Source organism: Pristiophorus japonicus, chromosome 2, assembly GCF_044704955.1.
Source record: "Pristiophorus japonicus isolate sPriJap1 chromosome 2, sPriJap1.hap1, whole genome shotgun sequence".
Lineage (NCBI taxonomy): Eukaryota > Metazoa > Chordata > Chondrichthyes > Pristiophoridae > Pristiophorus > Pristiophorus japonicus.
The window spans coordinates 354,493,375-354,511,438 of record NC_091978.1 but is presented as its reverse complement, the minus strand read 5'-3'; the positions used below and the strand labels follow the sequence as shown (position 1 = coordinate 354,511,438).

Here is an 18,064-nt window from a genome sequence, read left to right as displayed (position 1 = left end):
TATATACCATTATGACTTAAGTTTACTCAATTTTTAAAACATTGTGGAAAGAAGGTCTCATCGGGAGTTGAATGAAAATGAACCCACAGTCTGCACAACAGACTCTGCAATGATTAATAATTGAATTACAAGGCGACCACAAATAATCCCACTAAACTACCTCATTTGTTTTGCACAGGCTTTAACCAGTGCTATATGATGCTAGGAGTCTCTGTCCTTGTGCCTGCTGACAACACTAACTAATAATACCCTCCAGTAAAAATAAAGCTATATTGACAAGTTTCATGGCTCCTCAGTCAAGTGCAATCAGCCGAAATCTATCAAGGATACTGTATACTCACAGCGGTACGCCGTGCATGGTTTTAAAGGAGCACTTGCGTTTATTTTTAAAAAGTGTAAACAAGCAAAAAAGGTTTGCCAAACATTGTTCCAAGAAGAAACCGCCTCTTTTAAAATGGTAGAGTGGGCACGGAGGTCCAAAACAGGAAAACATTCCAATCCAGCAATGCCCAAGGGGGAAGTCATGCCATTAATCGAGCAGGTGGTAGTGGGAATTCCAGTAAAGGATAGCTTCGTATCAATGGAGAGAGGATTTCTTAAATAGAATCATAGACTGGTTACAGAATGCCATTCGGCCCGGCTACCTCTCAGCTAGTCATAGAAACATAGAAAATAGGTGCAGGAGTAGGCCATTCGGTCCTTCTAGCCTGCACCGCCATTCAATGAGTTCATGGCTGAACATTCAACTTCAGTACCCCATTCCTGCTTTCTCGCCATACCCCTTGATCCCCCTAGTAGTAAGGACCTCATCTAACTCCTTTTTGAATATATTTAGTGAATTGGCCTCAACAACTTTCTGTGGTAGAGAATTCCACAGGTTCACTACTCTCTGGGTGAAGAAGTTCCTCCGCATCTCGGTCCTAAATGGCTTACCCCTTATCCTTGGACTGTGACCTCTGGTTCTGGACTTCCCCAACATTGGGAACATTCTTCCTGCATCTAACCTGTCTAACCCCGTCAGAATTTTAAATGTTTCTATGAGGTCCCCTCTCATTCTTCTGAACTCCAGTGAATACAAGCCCAGTTGATCCAGTCTTTCTTGATAGGTCAGTCCCGCCATCCCGGGAATCAGTCTGGTGAACCTTCGCTGCACTCCCTCAATAGCAAGAATGTCCTTCCTCAGGTTAGGAGACCAAAACTGTACACAATACTCCAGGTGTGGCCTCACCAATGCCCTGTACAACTGTAGCAACACCTCCCTGCCCCTGTACTCAAATCCCCTTGCTATGAAGGCCAACATGCCATTTGCTTTCTTAACCGCCTGCTGCACCTGCATGCCAACCTTCAATGACTGATGTACCATGACACCCAGGTCTCTTTGCACCTCCCCTTTTCCTAATCTGTCACCATTCAGATAATAGTCTGTCTCTCTGTTTTTACCACCAAAGTGGATAACCTCACATTTATCCACATTATACTTCATCTGCCATGCATTTGCCCACTCACCTAACCTATCCAAGTCGCTCTGCAGCCTCACAGCATCCTCCTCGCAGCTCACACTGCCACCCAACTTAGTGTCATCCGCAAATTTGGAGATACTACATTTAATCCCCTCATCTAAATCATTAATGTACAGTGTAAACAGCTGGGTCCCACTCCCCTGCCCTTTCCCCATAGTCCTGCAATTTTTTTTTCCTCCAGATATTTATTTAACTTCCTTTTTAAAGATAAAATTGAATCTGCCTCTGCCACCCTTCCAGGCAGTGCAATCCAGATCTTAACCACTCGCTGCATTAAAAAAAATATCTTGCATCGCCTTTGGTTCTTCTGCCAATCACCTTAAATCTGTGTCCTCTGGTTCTCGACCCTTCTGCCAATGGGAACAGTTTCCCTCTAACTACTCTAACGACCCCTCATCATTTTGAACACCTCCATCAAATCTCCTCTCAATTTCTCTGCTCCAAGAAGAACCACCCCAGCTTTTCCAGTCTATCCACGAAACTGAAGTCGCTCACCCGTGGAACCATTTTCGTAACTCTTTTCTGCACTCTCTCAAAGGCCTTCACATCCTTCCTAAAGTGCGGTGCCCTAAATATATTTTTTTTAAATAACGGTTAAAGGGACAGTAAACTCTGCAAAGCATGCTGCCACCAGAACCATGGAGAGAGAAAGAGAAAGGGGACAGAGAGCTGCAGGGATGAAGAGGCAGGATTTGTATTTATATTCCGTGTCTCCCGTGCTCGTGCTGCAGCAGAGGGCTGGGCTGCTGGTCGCAATCAGGTTCGACAGGGTAGATGCAGAGAGGATGTTGGGGAGACTCGAACTAGAGGGCATGATCTTAGAATAAGGGGCCACCCCTATTTAAAAAAGAGATGAGGAGAAATTTCTTCTGAGGGTTGTGAATCTGGAATTCGCTGCCTCACGAGAGCTGTGGAAGTTGGAACATTGAATAAATTTAAGACAGAAATAGATGGTTTCTTAATCGATAAGGGGTTATGGGGAACGGGCAGGGAAGTGGAGCTGGGTCCATGATCAGATCAGTCATGATCTTATTGAATGGCGGAGCAGGCTCGAAGGGCCGTATGGCCTACTCCTGTTCCTATTTCTTAGGTTCTTATGTAGAGTATTCAAGGAACTATAAATACAAGGCATAGATGCATTTTAAGGAAAACTGGATAAAAACATATGGGAGAAAGGAATAGAAGGATATGATATGGGGTGGGAGGGGGCTCATGTGGCACATAAACCACTCGGGCCGAATGTGCTGGTCATTCTATGTAGAACTGACTGGACAAGACAACGCACAAGAGAAAGCAGAACATGAAACGCCACTCAGATTTTCAGATCGGAATCCTGTGTCTGACCTTCAGTCTGAAGGTCCAAGGCACTCGGGCTGATTCGCTGAGGATATATGATTACACCGCAGTACTGTGATAAAGTACAAGCAGAGTCACAATAGACAATTTAATACATCTCTGTATAAAATGAGGTCTCAGATTACCGGAAAGCAAGCAGACTGAGGCAAACTCAGGCAATGTATTTTGGTGTAGCTGAGATCGTCTTGCAGGCGCTGCGAGCTATAATGAGAGCACCACACGACCACCAAAGCAGACCCTGTTGCCAACATGCCCCCGAAGCTCTTACTGCCAGCGCGATAGCTGAGCGGGCGCTGTGAATCAGCCACTAAGGTGGCACAAGGGCTGGGTCGCGGGTCGATTGTTCCTCTTCACCTGCACACCACATGGCTAAACAAAAGGAAGCAGGGTACAAAAAAACGTGGCAGGGAGAATCCGTTCTGGAAAGGTTGCAGGTATGTTTGGAGATTTTAGAAGCTGGGTCCCCTGTGAAGTACCCGAATCAGCAAATACAAAGGAGAGAGGGGTAACCAAGAATCCACAGGAGACACAAACTCCAACCAAGATACAAGCAGAGATTCCTGGGTGTGCCCCCAGGAACAGTGAATTACGATATTAGCTGCACCCGGGCACAGACTGAGGAAAACCTTCTTAACTTGCAACAAGTCCCGCTAACCCATCACCCCTGTGCTCGCTGACCTACACTGGCTTCCGGTTAAGCAATGCTTCGATTTCAAAATTTTCATCCTTATTTCAAATCCCTCCATGGCCTCGCCCCTCTATCTCTATAATCTCCTCCAGCTCCACAAATCCCCTGCCCCCGCAGATGTCTGCACTCCTTTAATTCTGCCATCTTGAGCATCCCTGATTATAATCGCTCAAACATTGGTGGCCGTGCCTTCTGTTGCCGAGGCCCCAAGTTCCGCAACTCCCTGCCTAAACCTCTCCGCCTCTCTATCCTCCTTCAAGACGCTGCTTAAAATCTACATCTTTGACCAAGCTTTTGGTCACCTGCGTTAATTTCTTATGCGGCTCAGTGTCAAATTTTTTATCGCATAATACTCCTGTGAAGCATCTTTAGGATGTTTCACTAAGTTAAAGGCGCTATATAAATACAAGTTGTTGTTGATGATGGTTTCTGACGTGAACCTGAGAATGCGATATGTTGAAGGTATCCCAAGGATCGTAGTACAATTTCGATTGAAAAGACCTGATTACCTGGCGCTGAACAAATTCACAGGTTAAGAACTGCATAAATAGGGCATCACATACACTGACACCCACGTACTGTTCTGTGTGCTGGGGAAGTCATTTTGAGGATTTTTCAGTCAGGAGAAACAAACTTGTCAACTCCACCCCCAGTGTAACTGTGAAGAAATTGAATTTACTAACACAGGCATATCACCATTGTACAGCTTGTGCTGGGAATTATGGCGAGTTTGAAAGCAACTCTTGACATTACTGTTTTTGATTTGATTTGATAACTTTTGATAGTTTCCTGCTGATATTTTCACAGCTGCATTCGAATCTTGCATTACACTTTTGGGGCAGCAGTGTGATACTGTGTCACATAAAACACGAGGGCATTACCTAACGAGGCCCCAGTAGAAACTGGCATCGATCAGACTGCATCCTCAGATCACATCCACTATACAAAAATACCTCACAATATACATCTCGACTCACAAGGGGGCTATGTTGCCTTGCCAGCGGAGATATGTCCAGGGATGTTTGCGCTCCTCAAATTCTGTCCTCTGGAGCATCCCTCATTATAATCGCTCAACCATTGGTAGCCGTGCCTTCAGCTGCCTGGGCCCTAAGCTCTAGAACTCTCTCCCTAAACCTCTCCGCCCCGCTGCCTCTCTTTCCTCCTTTTTAGACGCTCCATAAAACCTACCTCTATGATCCCCTGCCCTAATTTCTTCTTATGTGGCTCGGTGTCAAATTTGTCTTATAACCGTGCTATGAAGCACCGTGGGATGTTTTACTATGTTGAAGGCGCTATATAAAATACAAGTTATTGTTGAGCCGCAAGACCGATTATGACCTCATCAATCAGCTGAACAAAATGAAATGAGCCATTTTGTTTGTTACCTCGCGATGTCACCATGTCTCTGTGACATCACCCCGATGAATATAAAGGGCTTGCTCCTCCTGTGTCCACAGTAGTGTGTCATAACATTAACTGTTCTGTACGTAGACCGGTCCAGTTGCTGTAAGATGCTTTTTTCCCAGATGTGGGTTTGCACAGCCGAGTTTTTTTTTTGGTCAATACACCTCTGACCTCTCGTGTCCTTATGACTGAACACAGGTCTATGGCTTGCAGTGGACCTGAACCCGTGAGGAAAGCTTCATCATAACATTAACCAGAAAACCATAGCACTGCTGAGTTTTCGGCCAGTGCTTCATCTTTTTCCAGCTTGGTTGCCTCCTGATTGGCAACCCAACCAGTCCAGTGGATTCTAATTGTACCCTAACTGTTGTCAATCGAGCAACATCCCTGGTGAGAGTGAATATAAATAGGTAGGAGATCTTTACAATTTCATAGATGGGAAGCAATAGTTTATATTAAGTGTTTCCCCCTCCCCCGGTATAGCAAGGCTAAAACTGACTGGAGAGTGTGGAGCTCCACTTGAAGGGTCCAACCGAAAAATACTTTATTTTGAACATGTGATAATTGAGATGGTGTTCATTTCTAATCCTGATCAAACCACTGTCCACTTTTGATCTACTATTCCAAAAGTCTGAAGGTTCTGAGCAAATTTAACAAACTGTGTGGGGGAGGGGGGGGGGGAGGGTGGTGTGGGGCGGCAGCGAGAGTGGGTGATAATTGCAATTAACCAAAATCTACTGCAGGAAGTCAGAGGAAGAAAGAATGTAGGAAGAATTTCTTTACACAGAGTGCTGAGAATGTGGAACTCGCTGCCATGTGAAGCAGAGAACATTGAGGCATTTAAGGCTAGGCTTGATGCATACATGAGGCAGATGGGAATACAGTGATATGGGGGCAGAGTGGGAAGAGGTAATTAGAGTGGGAGGAGGCTCGTGTGAAGTAAAAATGGACCAGTCGGGCTGAATGGCCTGTATCTGCGCTATACATTTGATGTAATTATGTGTAAGAATTTAAGTTCCTCCCACATTCATTCTTCTTTCTTCCTTCCTCCGACTTCCTGCTGTAGATTTTGGTTAATCGCAATTATCACCCACTGGTATGTGACAAAAGAAAAATGCAAGTTAATTGTGCTTTCCGGGAGTGCTCATAACAAGAACTCGATACAATCAGGATTACCTCAAACGTTTCAATCTGTTCGAGGCTGCAGAGTGCACACAAAATCCATGCGCATATACCCTATAATACAACAATTGGGTTGAAGGTGCAAAATAGGGGTGATCCGTGTACTGAGCAACTACCGTCAAAGTAAGTCATCAAGCAAGACTGGCCTGCGATTATTTGGCTTCCAGTCTCAGCTGTGGCTCAGTGTGTAGCATTCTCGCTGCTGAGGCAGAAGATTGGAGGTTCAAGTCTCACTCCAGGGACTTTTAGCACAAAAAATCTAAGCTGACACTCCAGTGCAGTGCTGAGGGAGCGCTGCACTGTCGGAGGTGCCGTCTTTTGGATGAGACGTTAAACCGAGGCCCTGTCTGCCTTCTCAGGTGGACGTAAAAGATCCCATGACATTATTTCGAAGATGAGCAGGGTAGTTATCCTCAGTGCCCTGGCCAATATTCATCCCTCAATCAACATAACAAAAAAACAGATTATCTGGTCATTATCACATTGCTGTTTGTGGGAGCTTGCTTGTGTGCAAATTGGCGCATATACAACATTACAATTGTGACTACACTCCAAAAGTACTTCTTTGGCTGTAAAGCGCTTTGAGACGTCCGGTGGTCGTGAAAGGCGCTATATAAATCCAAGACTTTTTTTCCGGACACTACATTTTAAATCAACATTAATAAAGGGCTGTAGAATTAATTTGTCCCCCCTCCCCCTGCGCAGTGATCAAGAACCTATCTAAAGTTACAATGTATGACCTGATAATGGGGCCTGTGGTGAGATGGTAAACCCTGAATTTTACACACAGGTTCTCTCACTTAGAGCAGTTAGTGGTATCAGGAGTTAGCAGGCTTGCTAGTGGCACCCAGGTCTCATTCACCTGCCTAGTCAGAGGCAAGTTACACTGCAAGCTGTGAACTGATCCCTCTTCCTAGCGGGTAAAAGCGAAAGATACTGTCCTGCTGTTACAGCCCTGGAAGCACCTTATTACCTGCATTCACTTAGAGCTCGAAGCTGATTGTGAATGACATCCAACGCTTAAAGGGGGAGGGTCACAAATGATAGCCGGTAAAACACAGCGACTACACACGAGCCAGCTCACACACAGAGACCACTAATGAGCATCGTCACGGAAGCAATACAAAGTCATAGAGTCAAGGATTGAGACTTACTGAGTGAAGTCATTTTCAGCAGCAGAGAATTTGGGCTGCGAGAAGCACCCGTACATAAAGCAGGCCATAGCAGTCAGATAGGGGATCTCTCGTCACCGTCCCTTTCTAAACTCGGGGCCCATGTGACTAGCCTTTAGAGATTACCCAGCCCGTGAAGTGTTCCGCTCATTAAGCTGCATGCAGCAACGACCTTTAACCCGCTTGCTCGTCTGGAGAGAGTCACTGCATGCTGATAGCCTTGCAGTCACGAATGACCACTGGTCAATTCTCAACTCCCCAGAGATTAAAAGAACTCTTAGCATTGGACACAGTTCCGTTCAGCTCTCACTGGCCACTAGTGTTTAACCATTGAATGGGTCTTCCGTTCTCTCAAAAAACCTGGGCCTCACAATCTCACACTTCCGATTCAATAATAAAATTAAAATTTTTAGATTTTCAAATATAAAAGAACTACCCAATAAAATATAGGCTTATAATAAAAACGGAAAATGTTGGAAATAGTCAGCGGGTCAGGCAGCATCTGTGTAGAGAGAAACAGAGTTAATGTTTCAGGTCGATGACCCTTTGTCAGAACTGGAAAAAGTTAAAGACGTAACAGGTTTTTAAGCAAGTGTAAAAACAGGGAAAGGGAGAGGGGAGGAAAGAACAAAAGGGAAGGTTTGTGATGGGGTGGAAGGCAGGCGCGATTAAGAGATAAAAGGGATGATGGTGCTAGGCAAAAGGAGATGGTAATGGGATAAGTTAAGAAACAAAAGATGAGTCAAGAGGAGGTATAAATAGAGATGGCAGAATCATCAACAGCTGCCGTGGGAAAGAGGAAAAAAAACAAAACAAAAATAGGGGTAGAGGCAATGGTTTGAAATTCTTCAACTCGATGTTGAGTCCAGAAAATATAGGCTTTACTTCCTGCCTTTTTTCATTCTGGCGTGCATCAAGTGGCTCAGTGTCAGTAAGGTAAGTTGTTCACATTTCCATTTTTGTCACACCAAACACTCTTTGGTCAGCTATAGCATTGGCCAGGTGCTAAGTAACGTTCCCTCTATTCTGAGAGGTTGATTTTAACCTTACCGGCCCAGCGGAAATTGGGCGGGTCGTTAAAATCGCTCTGGTTACTTACCTACCCTGGAGAGGAGAGCATCCTGCTCTACTAAGCAGGCGGCAAGGAAACTCGCCCACAAACTGGCGGGATCCTCCTTTACATCTGCATGTCAGGGCCCCATGATGTCATCACGACCCAACTGCAATTTTAACTCCGGGCTGAGCGGAGAAGCTGCAGCAGATTTCCCGCACGTTCAAGCGATCGGAAGAGGATGAGCCCCAGAAAGCGGTGAAAAAGGAACATTCTTTTCCTTTCCTTTTGCGGGGCCAGGAGGAGCATGAACTCGATACTGCCACCTACCATGTGTGACAGCGGGCGGCCTATGGGCCATAAGACTGTCTGCTGTTTCCTGCTGACTTCTTGTCCCTTCCAGGCAGGAAGTGGAGCAACAACATATTAGTGAGGCCCAGGAGTTAAAATAGCCCAGGCCTGATTCCTACAACACCACTGCCTCACCTCAGCGCCCAAAACCCGCCCGGAGATAAAATCATCGACCTGTCTCAACAGTATGCCTCAACCCTAACTTCAGAATATCTACTACTGCACCAATGAAAATTTTCTCACCTTCAGCCCCCCCACACCGCCCCAGCCCCAGCCCACCATCATTCTAACTTCGCCTCAGGGAGACTGCGAATCTGTCCCCAAATGATGGCCAATTTTGTGTCCACTGAGAACAGGGCTGAAACTGCTAAACTCATGTCACAAAGGTTCATTCAGGCCAGCAGGTAGAGGAGAGTTACACCCCATCAGCTGGACTGGACATAAGCCTGGGTTCTGCAGGTGATAAGACAGTTGTCAATCCAGTGCTTTGCCAGGAATCTCTGCAATTATCATTAAGTAAGCGGGTACAGTAAATCTAAAGTTACCCATCTAGTCCCACCTGGGGAAAAAAATCGGAATTGTTTGTTCGCTACATACAGATTTTCAACATTCAGATTTCAAGGGTTAGCTATGTTTATCCTCCCCAACTCTCATAATTAACAAACTACTTGTGGGTGAGTATATGTAGAAATTCGGGCAGGTGACCAAAAGCTTGGTCAAAGAGGTGTGTTTTAAGAAGCATTCTTGAAGGAGGAAAGAGGTAGAGAGGCGGAGAGGTTTAGGCAGGGAGTTCCAGAGCTTGGGGCCTAGGCAACAGAAGGAACGGTCACCGATGGTTGAGTGATTATTATCATGGATGCTCAAGAGGGCAAAATTAGAGCAGCGCAGACATCTCGGGGAGGGGAAGGGGGTGGAGGGGAAGGAAGGGGGGGCGGGGGGAGCTGTTCATGGAATAGAAGGATATGTTCATGGGATTAGACGTAGAAGGGTGGGAGGAGACTGGTGTGGAGCATGAACACCGGCATGGACCAGTTGGGATGAATAGCCTGTTTCTGCACCGTAAATATTTTGTAACTCTGATGCCAGCATATTGTACCTTCACTTCTCACAACTGCTCAAGTAGGCCCGATGACACCTCCCTTTAGATCCCCTGGGGCAAGAGGCGTGATGGTGAACCTGTCACATCTGCCACCTTCTATGGGCACCTTATAACATGCGGTCAGGTCACTGGGGAACAGTTATGAACGACCCTGACTAAACTCCCCGCCCACTCCCGGGTGAAAATTGAAACCCTGACTGGGAAGCACAGTGACTTCAAAGTGATTTCAATTAAACTTCTTTTTCTGGGCATCAGTAAGACTGAGTAATGAAATCAATTAGAAGATAACACTCGAGTGGTTCTCTGAATTCTAGAGAGGGGAACTACTTCTTTGACCAAGCTTTTGGTCATCTGTCCTAGTATCTCCTTATATGGCTCAGTCATATTTGTTTGATAACGTTCCTGTGAAGTGCCTGGAGATGTTTTCCTACATTGAAGACGCTATAGAAATGTAAGTTGTAGCAGTAGATTTCAGCAAAGGAATCACTCCCACAAATCAACATGTCGTTAGCATTCCTCAAATACAGAGACACACCGCAGAGAACCCAAACCATTCTTGCAGCGCTTTTCGTGAGCAGGTACAGAGCAGCAAAGCTGGAGAACAGTTCATGGGCATTTCCTCTTGACTGCAAATGGCAGTGGCACTCACAACATCCCATTTCTGCTCAAGCACACACAGGCTTCTCCACCACCACCCCCTCCTGATACCCTGGAATCATTTGTCATAGGAACATTAGTAGTCCATTCAGCCTCATGAGTCTCCCCCGCCATTCAATTAGATCATGGCTGATCTGTACCTCAAATCTATTTACCAGGCTTTTCTCCATATCCCTTGCTACGATTACCCAACAAAAATCTATCGATCTGTCTTGAACACCCCCGCCCGCCCACTCCTCCGCCCAGAATCCACAGCCTTTTTGGGGGGAGGGAGTTCCAGATTTCCACTACCCTTTGTATGGAAAAGTGCTTCCTGATTTCACTCCCAACAGGCCTAGCTTTAATTTTATTATGCCCTCTTGTTCTGAAATCTCCCATCAGAGCGAAGTAGCTTCTCTGTATCTACCTGATCGAATCCCTTCATCATCTTAAACACCTCGACGAGATCACTCCTCAACCATCTAAACTCGAGGGAATACAAGCCAAGGTTATGCATCATTTAACACTAAGTCCTGGTATCATTCATTTCAGAAACCATTAAGATAGTGTGATGAGGAGAAGCTGGGGAACTGAAGGGCCCTTCTGGATGGACGAGCTAGGATGTCTTCCTAAGTACCAGGGTCGGCAGTTTATGGTAAAAGCCAAACTGGAACTCGAGGACAGGAAAAATCAATCTTAAGAAAGTAAAAGAATAGAATAACATATTATCCACCTCTCCATGACACAGAATCTTCCAGAAGTTTGACGGTATCGTTGACAGAAATGGAATGTTCTGTTTCTGACTATTTTAAAGACGGCAATTTATAGCATGTCCTTGAGAACAAGGAGGTCACTTCTAACTGGTTCAGAGCGAGGTTGATTCCGATGGTTTATTTACTCATTGGTGCTTTGAGCAGTGAGAGACCAATGTCTAGTCCAGCTTCACAGAGCAAGCTTTCAACTTTCCGTTCTGAAAAAGTATCTAAATACCCTCGACTATCTGGCACAGCTCTTCACAGTAATTTACATATCCATCGCCTGAGCAATAAAGGTGACTCTACTCTTACATTAGCGACCCTTGGCCAACAAGGTATTAAAAACATCCTCTACCATAAACACTGCCAAGAACATAAGAAATAGGAACAGGAGTAGGTCATACGGCCCCTCGAGCCTGCTCCGCCGTTCAATAAGATCATGGCTGATCTGATCATGGACTCAGCTCCACTTTCCTGCATGTTCCCCATAACCTTGACTCCCCTATAGTTCAAGAATCTGCCTATCTCAGCCTTGAATATATTCAATGACTCCGCCTCCACAGCTCTCTGGGATAGAGAATTCCAAAAGTTCATGATCCTCAGAAGAAATTCCTCCTCATTTCCGTCTTAAATGGGCGATCCCTTATTCAACATTCCTTCCAGTTGGTGCTTATTTTAACAAGGACATTCTCAGCAAAAAGTAAAAGAGTAAAGAGGCTTGCTTTTTGTAAAAAATACAATTGAAACATAAAACTGAAGTGGCGTGGTGCAGTACCAAATGTACAAAATAGTACAACATAGATAACCACGACATGACAGATTGCCGTGTGTTGTGATATTTTCACACACCTCCCCCAGCGAAAACTGATGAATGTAGCTGTGCACTCCCACACTGCACAGTATGAGAATCACAGACCACACTTGCAACACTCTAACATGGGTATTGTAAAACAGCACAGACACTCTAATATATGCTTAACTCACTTATCATTATCTCCTGTGCTCTATGCAAGGCTGGTTTCTGATGTGGTCATGGCTCTTGCGGCCAAGGTCTCACCTAACTACCTTTTTTGGACAGGATTGTCAGAAAAACGCAAAGACTGGTCTTATCTTCCTTGAACTGACAGCAGACTATGATACTCGGGGAGAAATTTGGCTGCTTAACGCCTCTTGTTAGTGGCGGGGAGGGTGGTTAATGGGGCACTATGGGGTTAACAACCGGGCGTGGCGAATTCAGCGGCACCCGCAAACTTCAGTGCCAGGTTCCACTGCAGGTTCAGAGGGCCTACTTAACCCCCTATGCCGGGCAAAAAGCTTCCTCACTGCCCTCCCAAAGCACATGAAGCTGTTATTTTGGTGGAAAGGGGAAGAGGAAATAGCAACTACAGTCACTTGTCAGTTCTGTAATGATGGCATCGCAGGAAAAGGACAGAACATTGGATTTCAACTTGACTGCTGTCTTCTTCTTCTTTAGCGAACATATAAAAGGATGGTAAGAGTATTTTCCGCAACCTACTGCCTCTTTAATACAAGGAGGATTTAATATTGGGAGTTGCCAGATGCAACGTTTCCGAGGCAACAACAATCCATTCGAACAGCAAGGTTTTCTTGGCGGCACATAGAATTTGTGATTTGGAGCATGCCATTACAGCAAGGAGATGTTGTAATCACCAGTAATTCCAGCCCTCCTCTATGCTTCAGAGACGTGGACAATGCACAGTAGACACCTCAAAGCACTGAAGTACCACCACCAACACTGCCTCCGCAAAATTCTACAAATCCACTGGCAGGATAGGCGTACTAACGTCAAGTGTTCTCTCTCAGGCCAACATCCCAGCATCGAAGCATTGACCACGCTCAATCAGCTCCGATGGGCGGGCCACTCAGTCCACATGCCTGACACAAGACTCTCAAAACAGGCACTCTACTCTGATCTCCATCACGGCAAACGGGCCCCAGGAGGGCAAAGAAAACGCTTCAAGGACACCCTCAAAGCCTCCTTGAAAAAATGTAACCGCCCCACCGACTTTTGGGAATCCTTGGCCCATGACCGCTCAAAGTGGAGGAGAATCATCCAAGAAGGCGCCGAACACACAGAGTCTCTTCGTCGGGAGCACACGGAAGCCAAGCACAAACAGCGGAAGGAGTGTACGTCAAACCAAGCACCCCACCCACCCGTCCCTTCAACCACCACCTGCCCTATCTGTGACAGAGTCTGTAGATCCCGCATTGGACTCATCAGCCACCTTAGAACTACTAGTGTGGAAGCAAGTCATCCTCGACCCCTTGAGACTGCCTAAGAAGAATAATCACCAGTGGCACAAGAGTTACTGACATGTCGGGACCATCACCAGAAAGCTGCCGGTGGTGTCTTCAACACTAAGTGCAGTGAAGGTGATCAGTGTAAAAGGGCAGCACCAAAAGGAGCAGCAATAAAAAGGAGGAGCACCTTTCTAACTTGAATTTTCTGATCCGAGATTGCATGCTGGGAATTCTTCTTCTCAGGAGGACACGACCTCAACTATGTCCGCTAATCTCAATTGAAAACCAGTAAGGCTACGGGCACATTCTGTCCACAGTTCAGCCGTCACACATCCTGTGTCATGCACTGACAGCACACTTCGTTGAATGGATTCAATGTCCTATTTTTAAAAACAGCAACAAATGAAAACACAAACTATGAGAAGTGAGCAGAATCTACCACAACAAATGCAAACTGAAACAATGGAATTTGCTCAAAATGCTTGGAAATTTCATTCACTACTTTTTCTCACAATCTAAAAAAACGTGGGGCTCAAAATAAAGTTTCTAACATCATAGAAATATATATTTTTTAAATACTTATTTTACAATAACATGATAAAACGTACCTATCAAATTGACCTCTGTCTTTCAATACTCCGGGGCCTCAGCTCTTCTCAAAAGTCAGGGTTTGAAGTTGACAATCTTCTGAGAATGTTCAGTCAGATGGTTGAAGGGAATTACCAGCATTGAGTCAGTCTGCAATTCTCAGAATGCTGCATTTTGAACATATGTAGCGCAAAGAATTCCCCAGCATATGGCAGGATTCTCTCACTGCAACAGAGTGTGTCTTTTCTCAGGCTATAATTGTATTTGTTTTTCCAAATGATTTGCAGACAAGTTGAACCACAATTGAGACTATTTTTCCCTATTTCTGTAATCCCTGCCAGTCCCACAATCCTCTGACATCTCTATGCTCCTCTACTTCTGGCCTTGTGAGCATCCCCGATTTTAATCGCTCCACCATCGGTGGCCATGCCTTCAGCTGCCTTGGCCCCAAGCTCTGGAACTCACTCCCTAAACATCTCCGCCTCTCTAACTCTCTCTCCTTAAAACCCTACCTCTTTCACTCAGTGTCAAATTTTCATTTACAGGTAGAGCGTTCCTGTGAAGTGTCTTGGGACGTTTTACTATGTTAAAACCGCTATGTAAATACAAGTTGTTGTTGTTGTAAGGTTTCACAGAAAAACAATTTTCAAGTGCTTCATTTTTACTTGGCAGAGAGAGAGAGGTTGCTGAGAGAGGAGACAGATAGTCACAATTAAAGCATCCGGGCTTTATGGGAGGATTGTTGGGAGGGAGACAACTGGTATACCTGCTCAGAAACAGGGCGACACGCAGGAGAAGGCATCGCCGTCAGCACCATGCAGACAGGCACCGGGCAAGGGAAGAAGCAGCCATGACTCATTCATTCTGCGCTAGACCAGTGTGCCCGCCATCTTCACCGGCCTGAATCAGGATTGTGGTTGGCTGCTTGGGAACAAGGGATATCCCCTGTCCACTTGGCTGCTCACTCCTCTGTGGAACCCCAGGACAGCGCCAGAGCATGCATACAATGATGCTCATTCCCAGGTGCAGCATTGAGCAGTGCATAGACATCCTTAAGCAGAGGTACCGGTGCCTGGACCACTCTGGTGGCACCTTGCATTACTCTCCTCAATGGGTCTCCATCAGTGTCGTGGTCTGCTGCATGCTGTACAACCTGGCCATCATGAGGGGACAGCCGCTGGAGGTCGAGCCAGCATTACCACATGAGGAGGAGGCGGCAGCGGAGGAGGAGGATCCCCATCGCCACCCTGCAAGGGCAGAGTGCAGACTGGCCTGCACCCTCCTGGGTGGGTGCCTCCTCACATATGGAGGTGCCTGACACCTCTGCAATCTCCCTCCATGCATTATGTACTGACAGTCCGCCAGGTCTCTCCACGTCAGCAAACAGTATTCTCCTTCTGTCCTCCACACCGTCCATCAGTGTCTCCAGCTCCATATCAGTGAACCTATTGGCACTCCTTGCACTCTTACACCAGCCCTCCTTCCAACCTCCTCCCCCCTCAAGGCCTTGCTGCAAACACTGGCCTTTAAAAAGGCCAGGGAGCAGCTGGCTCGTTAGAAACCCTTACCTGCATGCTGAATTTCTCAGTGGTGATGATGCTCAAATTAAGACAGCCGCACCACTGAAAAATCCATTTTGGAAGGGTTCATTAGCGCTGGAACCCATTTGTTCACTTTTGGAGCTGAATATGGGATGGCCCAGCCACGAAAAAATTTCGGCACTAATGGCTACAAAAAGGTAGGGGGAGAACCAGCTTTCCAATGGTACTGAATTTCGCACCCTCGCTTTTTAGTCCAGATCTATTTAATTAACTGAATTTAAATTCCTCCAGCTGCCGTAGTAGGGTTTGAACTCATATCTTCGGATCATTAGTTGAGGCCTCTGGGATTATTAGTCCATTGGAGCTGCGCATGGATTCACTCTGGAGCATCCACGATGCTGAGGATGTCGTGAATAGCACGTTTAGTGAGTTGGTCACACTGCAGGTAAAGGTTACACAGGCAGATAGGAAATGGGTGACCAGCAGGAAGAGCAGGGGAAGGAAGGTAGTGCAGGGGACCCCTGCGGTCATCTCCCTCCAAAACAGATATACCGTTTTGGGTACTGTTGGGGGAGATGGCTCATCAGGGGAAGGCAGTAGCAGCCAAGTTCATGGCACCATGGGTGGCTCTGCTGCACAGGAGGGCAGGAAAAAGAGCGGGAGAGCTATAGTGATAGGGGATTCTATTGTAAGGTGAATAGACAGACTTTTCTGCAGCCGAAAATGACATTCCATGATGGTATGTTGCCTCCCTGGTGCAAGGGTCAAGGATGTCTCTGAGCTGAGGGCATTCTGGAGGGGGAGGGTAAACAGCCAGCTGTCGTGGTGCATATAGGTACCAACGATATAGGTAAAAAAACAGGATGAGGTCCTACAAGCTGAATTTAGGGAGCTAGGAGTTAAATTTAAAAAGTAGGACCACTAAGGTAGTAATCTCAGGATTGCTAGCATTGCCACGTGCGAGTCAGAGTAGGAATAGCAGGATAGTTCAGATGAATATGTGGCTTGAGGAGGGAGGGATTCAAATTCCTGGGACATTGGAACCGATTCTGGGGACGGTGGGACCAGTTCAAACCGGATGGTCTGCACCTAGGCAGGACTGGAACCGATGTCCTAGGGGGAGTGTTTGCTAGTGCTGTTGGGGAGGGTTGAAACGAATATGGCAGGGGGATGGGAATCTATGCAGGGAGACAGAGGGAAGTAAAAAGGGGGCAGAAGCAAAAGGTAGGATGGAGAAAAACAAGAGTGGAGGGCAGAGAAATCAAGGGCTAAAATCAAAAAGGGCCACATTGCAACATTATTCTAAAAGGACAAAGCGTGTTAAAAAAACAAGCCTGAAGGCTCTGAGTCTTAATGCGAGGAGCATTCGTAATAAGGTGGATGAATTAACTGCGCAGATAGCTGTTAACGGATATCATGTAATTGGGATTACAGAGACATAGCTCCAGGGTAACCAAGGCTGGGAACTCAACATCCAGGGATATTCAATATTCAGGAAGGATAGACAGGAAGGAAAAGGAGGTGGGGTAGCGTTACTGGTTAAAGAGATTAACACAATAGTAAGGAAGGACATTAGCTTGGATGATGTGGAATCTATATGGGTAGAGCTGCGAAACACCAAAGGGCAGAAAACATTAGTGGGAGTTGTGTACCGACCACCAAACAGTAGTAGGGAGGTTGGGGATGGCATCAAACAGGAAATTAGGGACGCGTGCAATAAGGGTGCAGCAGTTATCATGGGTGACTTTAATCTACATATAGACTGGGCTAACCAAACTGGTAGCAGTACTGTGGAGGAGGATTTCCTGGAGTGTATAAGGGATGGTTTTCTAGACCAATATGTCGAGGAACCAACTAGAGAGCAGGCCAGCCTAGACGGGGTCTTGTGCAATGAGAGGGGATTAATTAGCAAACTGGTCGTGCGAGGACCCTTGGGGTAGAGTGACCATAATATGGTAGAATTCTTTATTAAGATGGAGAATGACACAGTTAATTCAGAGACTAGGGTCCTCAACTTAAAGAAAGGTAATTTCAATAGTATGAGACATGAATTGGCTAGGATAGACTGGCGAATGATACTTAAAGGGCTGACGGTAGATAAGGCAATGGTGGACATTTAAAGATCACATGGATGAACTACAACAATTGTATATCCCTGTCTGGCATAAAAATAAAAAGAGGAAGGTGGCTCAACAATGGCTAACAAGGGAAATTAGGGATAGTGTTAAATCCAAGGAAGAGGCATATAAATTGGCCAGAAAAGCAGCAAACCTGAGGACTAGGAGAAATTTAGAATCCAGCAGAGGAGGACTAAGGGTTTAATTAGGAGGGGGTAAATAGAGTCCCAGAGTAAGCTTGCAGGAAACACAAAAACTGACTGCAAAAGTTTCCATAGATATGTGAAGAGAAAAAGATTAGTAAAGACTAAATGTAGGTCTCTTACAATCAGAATCAGGTGA

At 45.9% G+C, this 18,064-nt stretch overlaps 1 protein-coding gene across 1 annotated transcript in view; it reads right to left on the bottom strand.

Annotated features, from left to right (window-relative positions):
* LOC139249545 (PH and SEC7 domain-containing protein 3-like) overlaps positions 1-7,482 on the bottom strand; it is a 201,433-nt gene extending 193,951 nt beyond the window's left edge. Inside the window, exon 1 of the mRNA XM_070872485.1 lies at positions 7,305-7,482. Coding sequence (XP_070728586.1) covers positions 7,305-7,372 — 68 coding nt within the window. The 5' untranslated portion in view covers positions 7,373-7,482. The remainder of the gene's footprint in view (positions 1-7,304) is intronic.
* Positions 7,483-18,064: the final 10,582 nt, after the last annotated feature.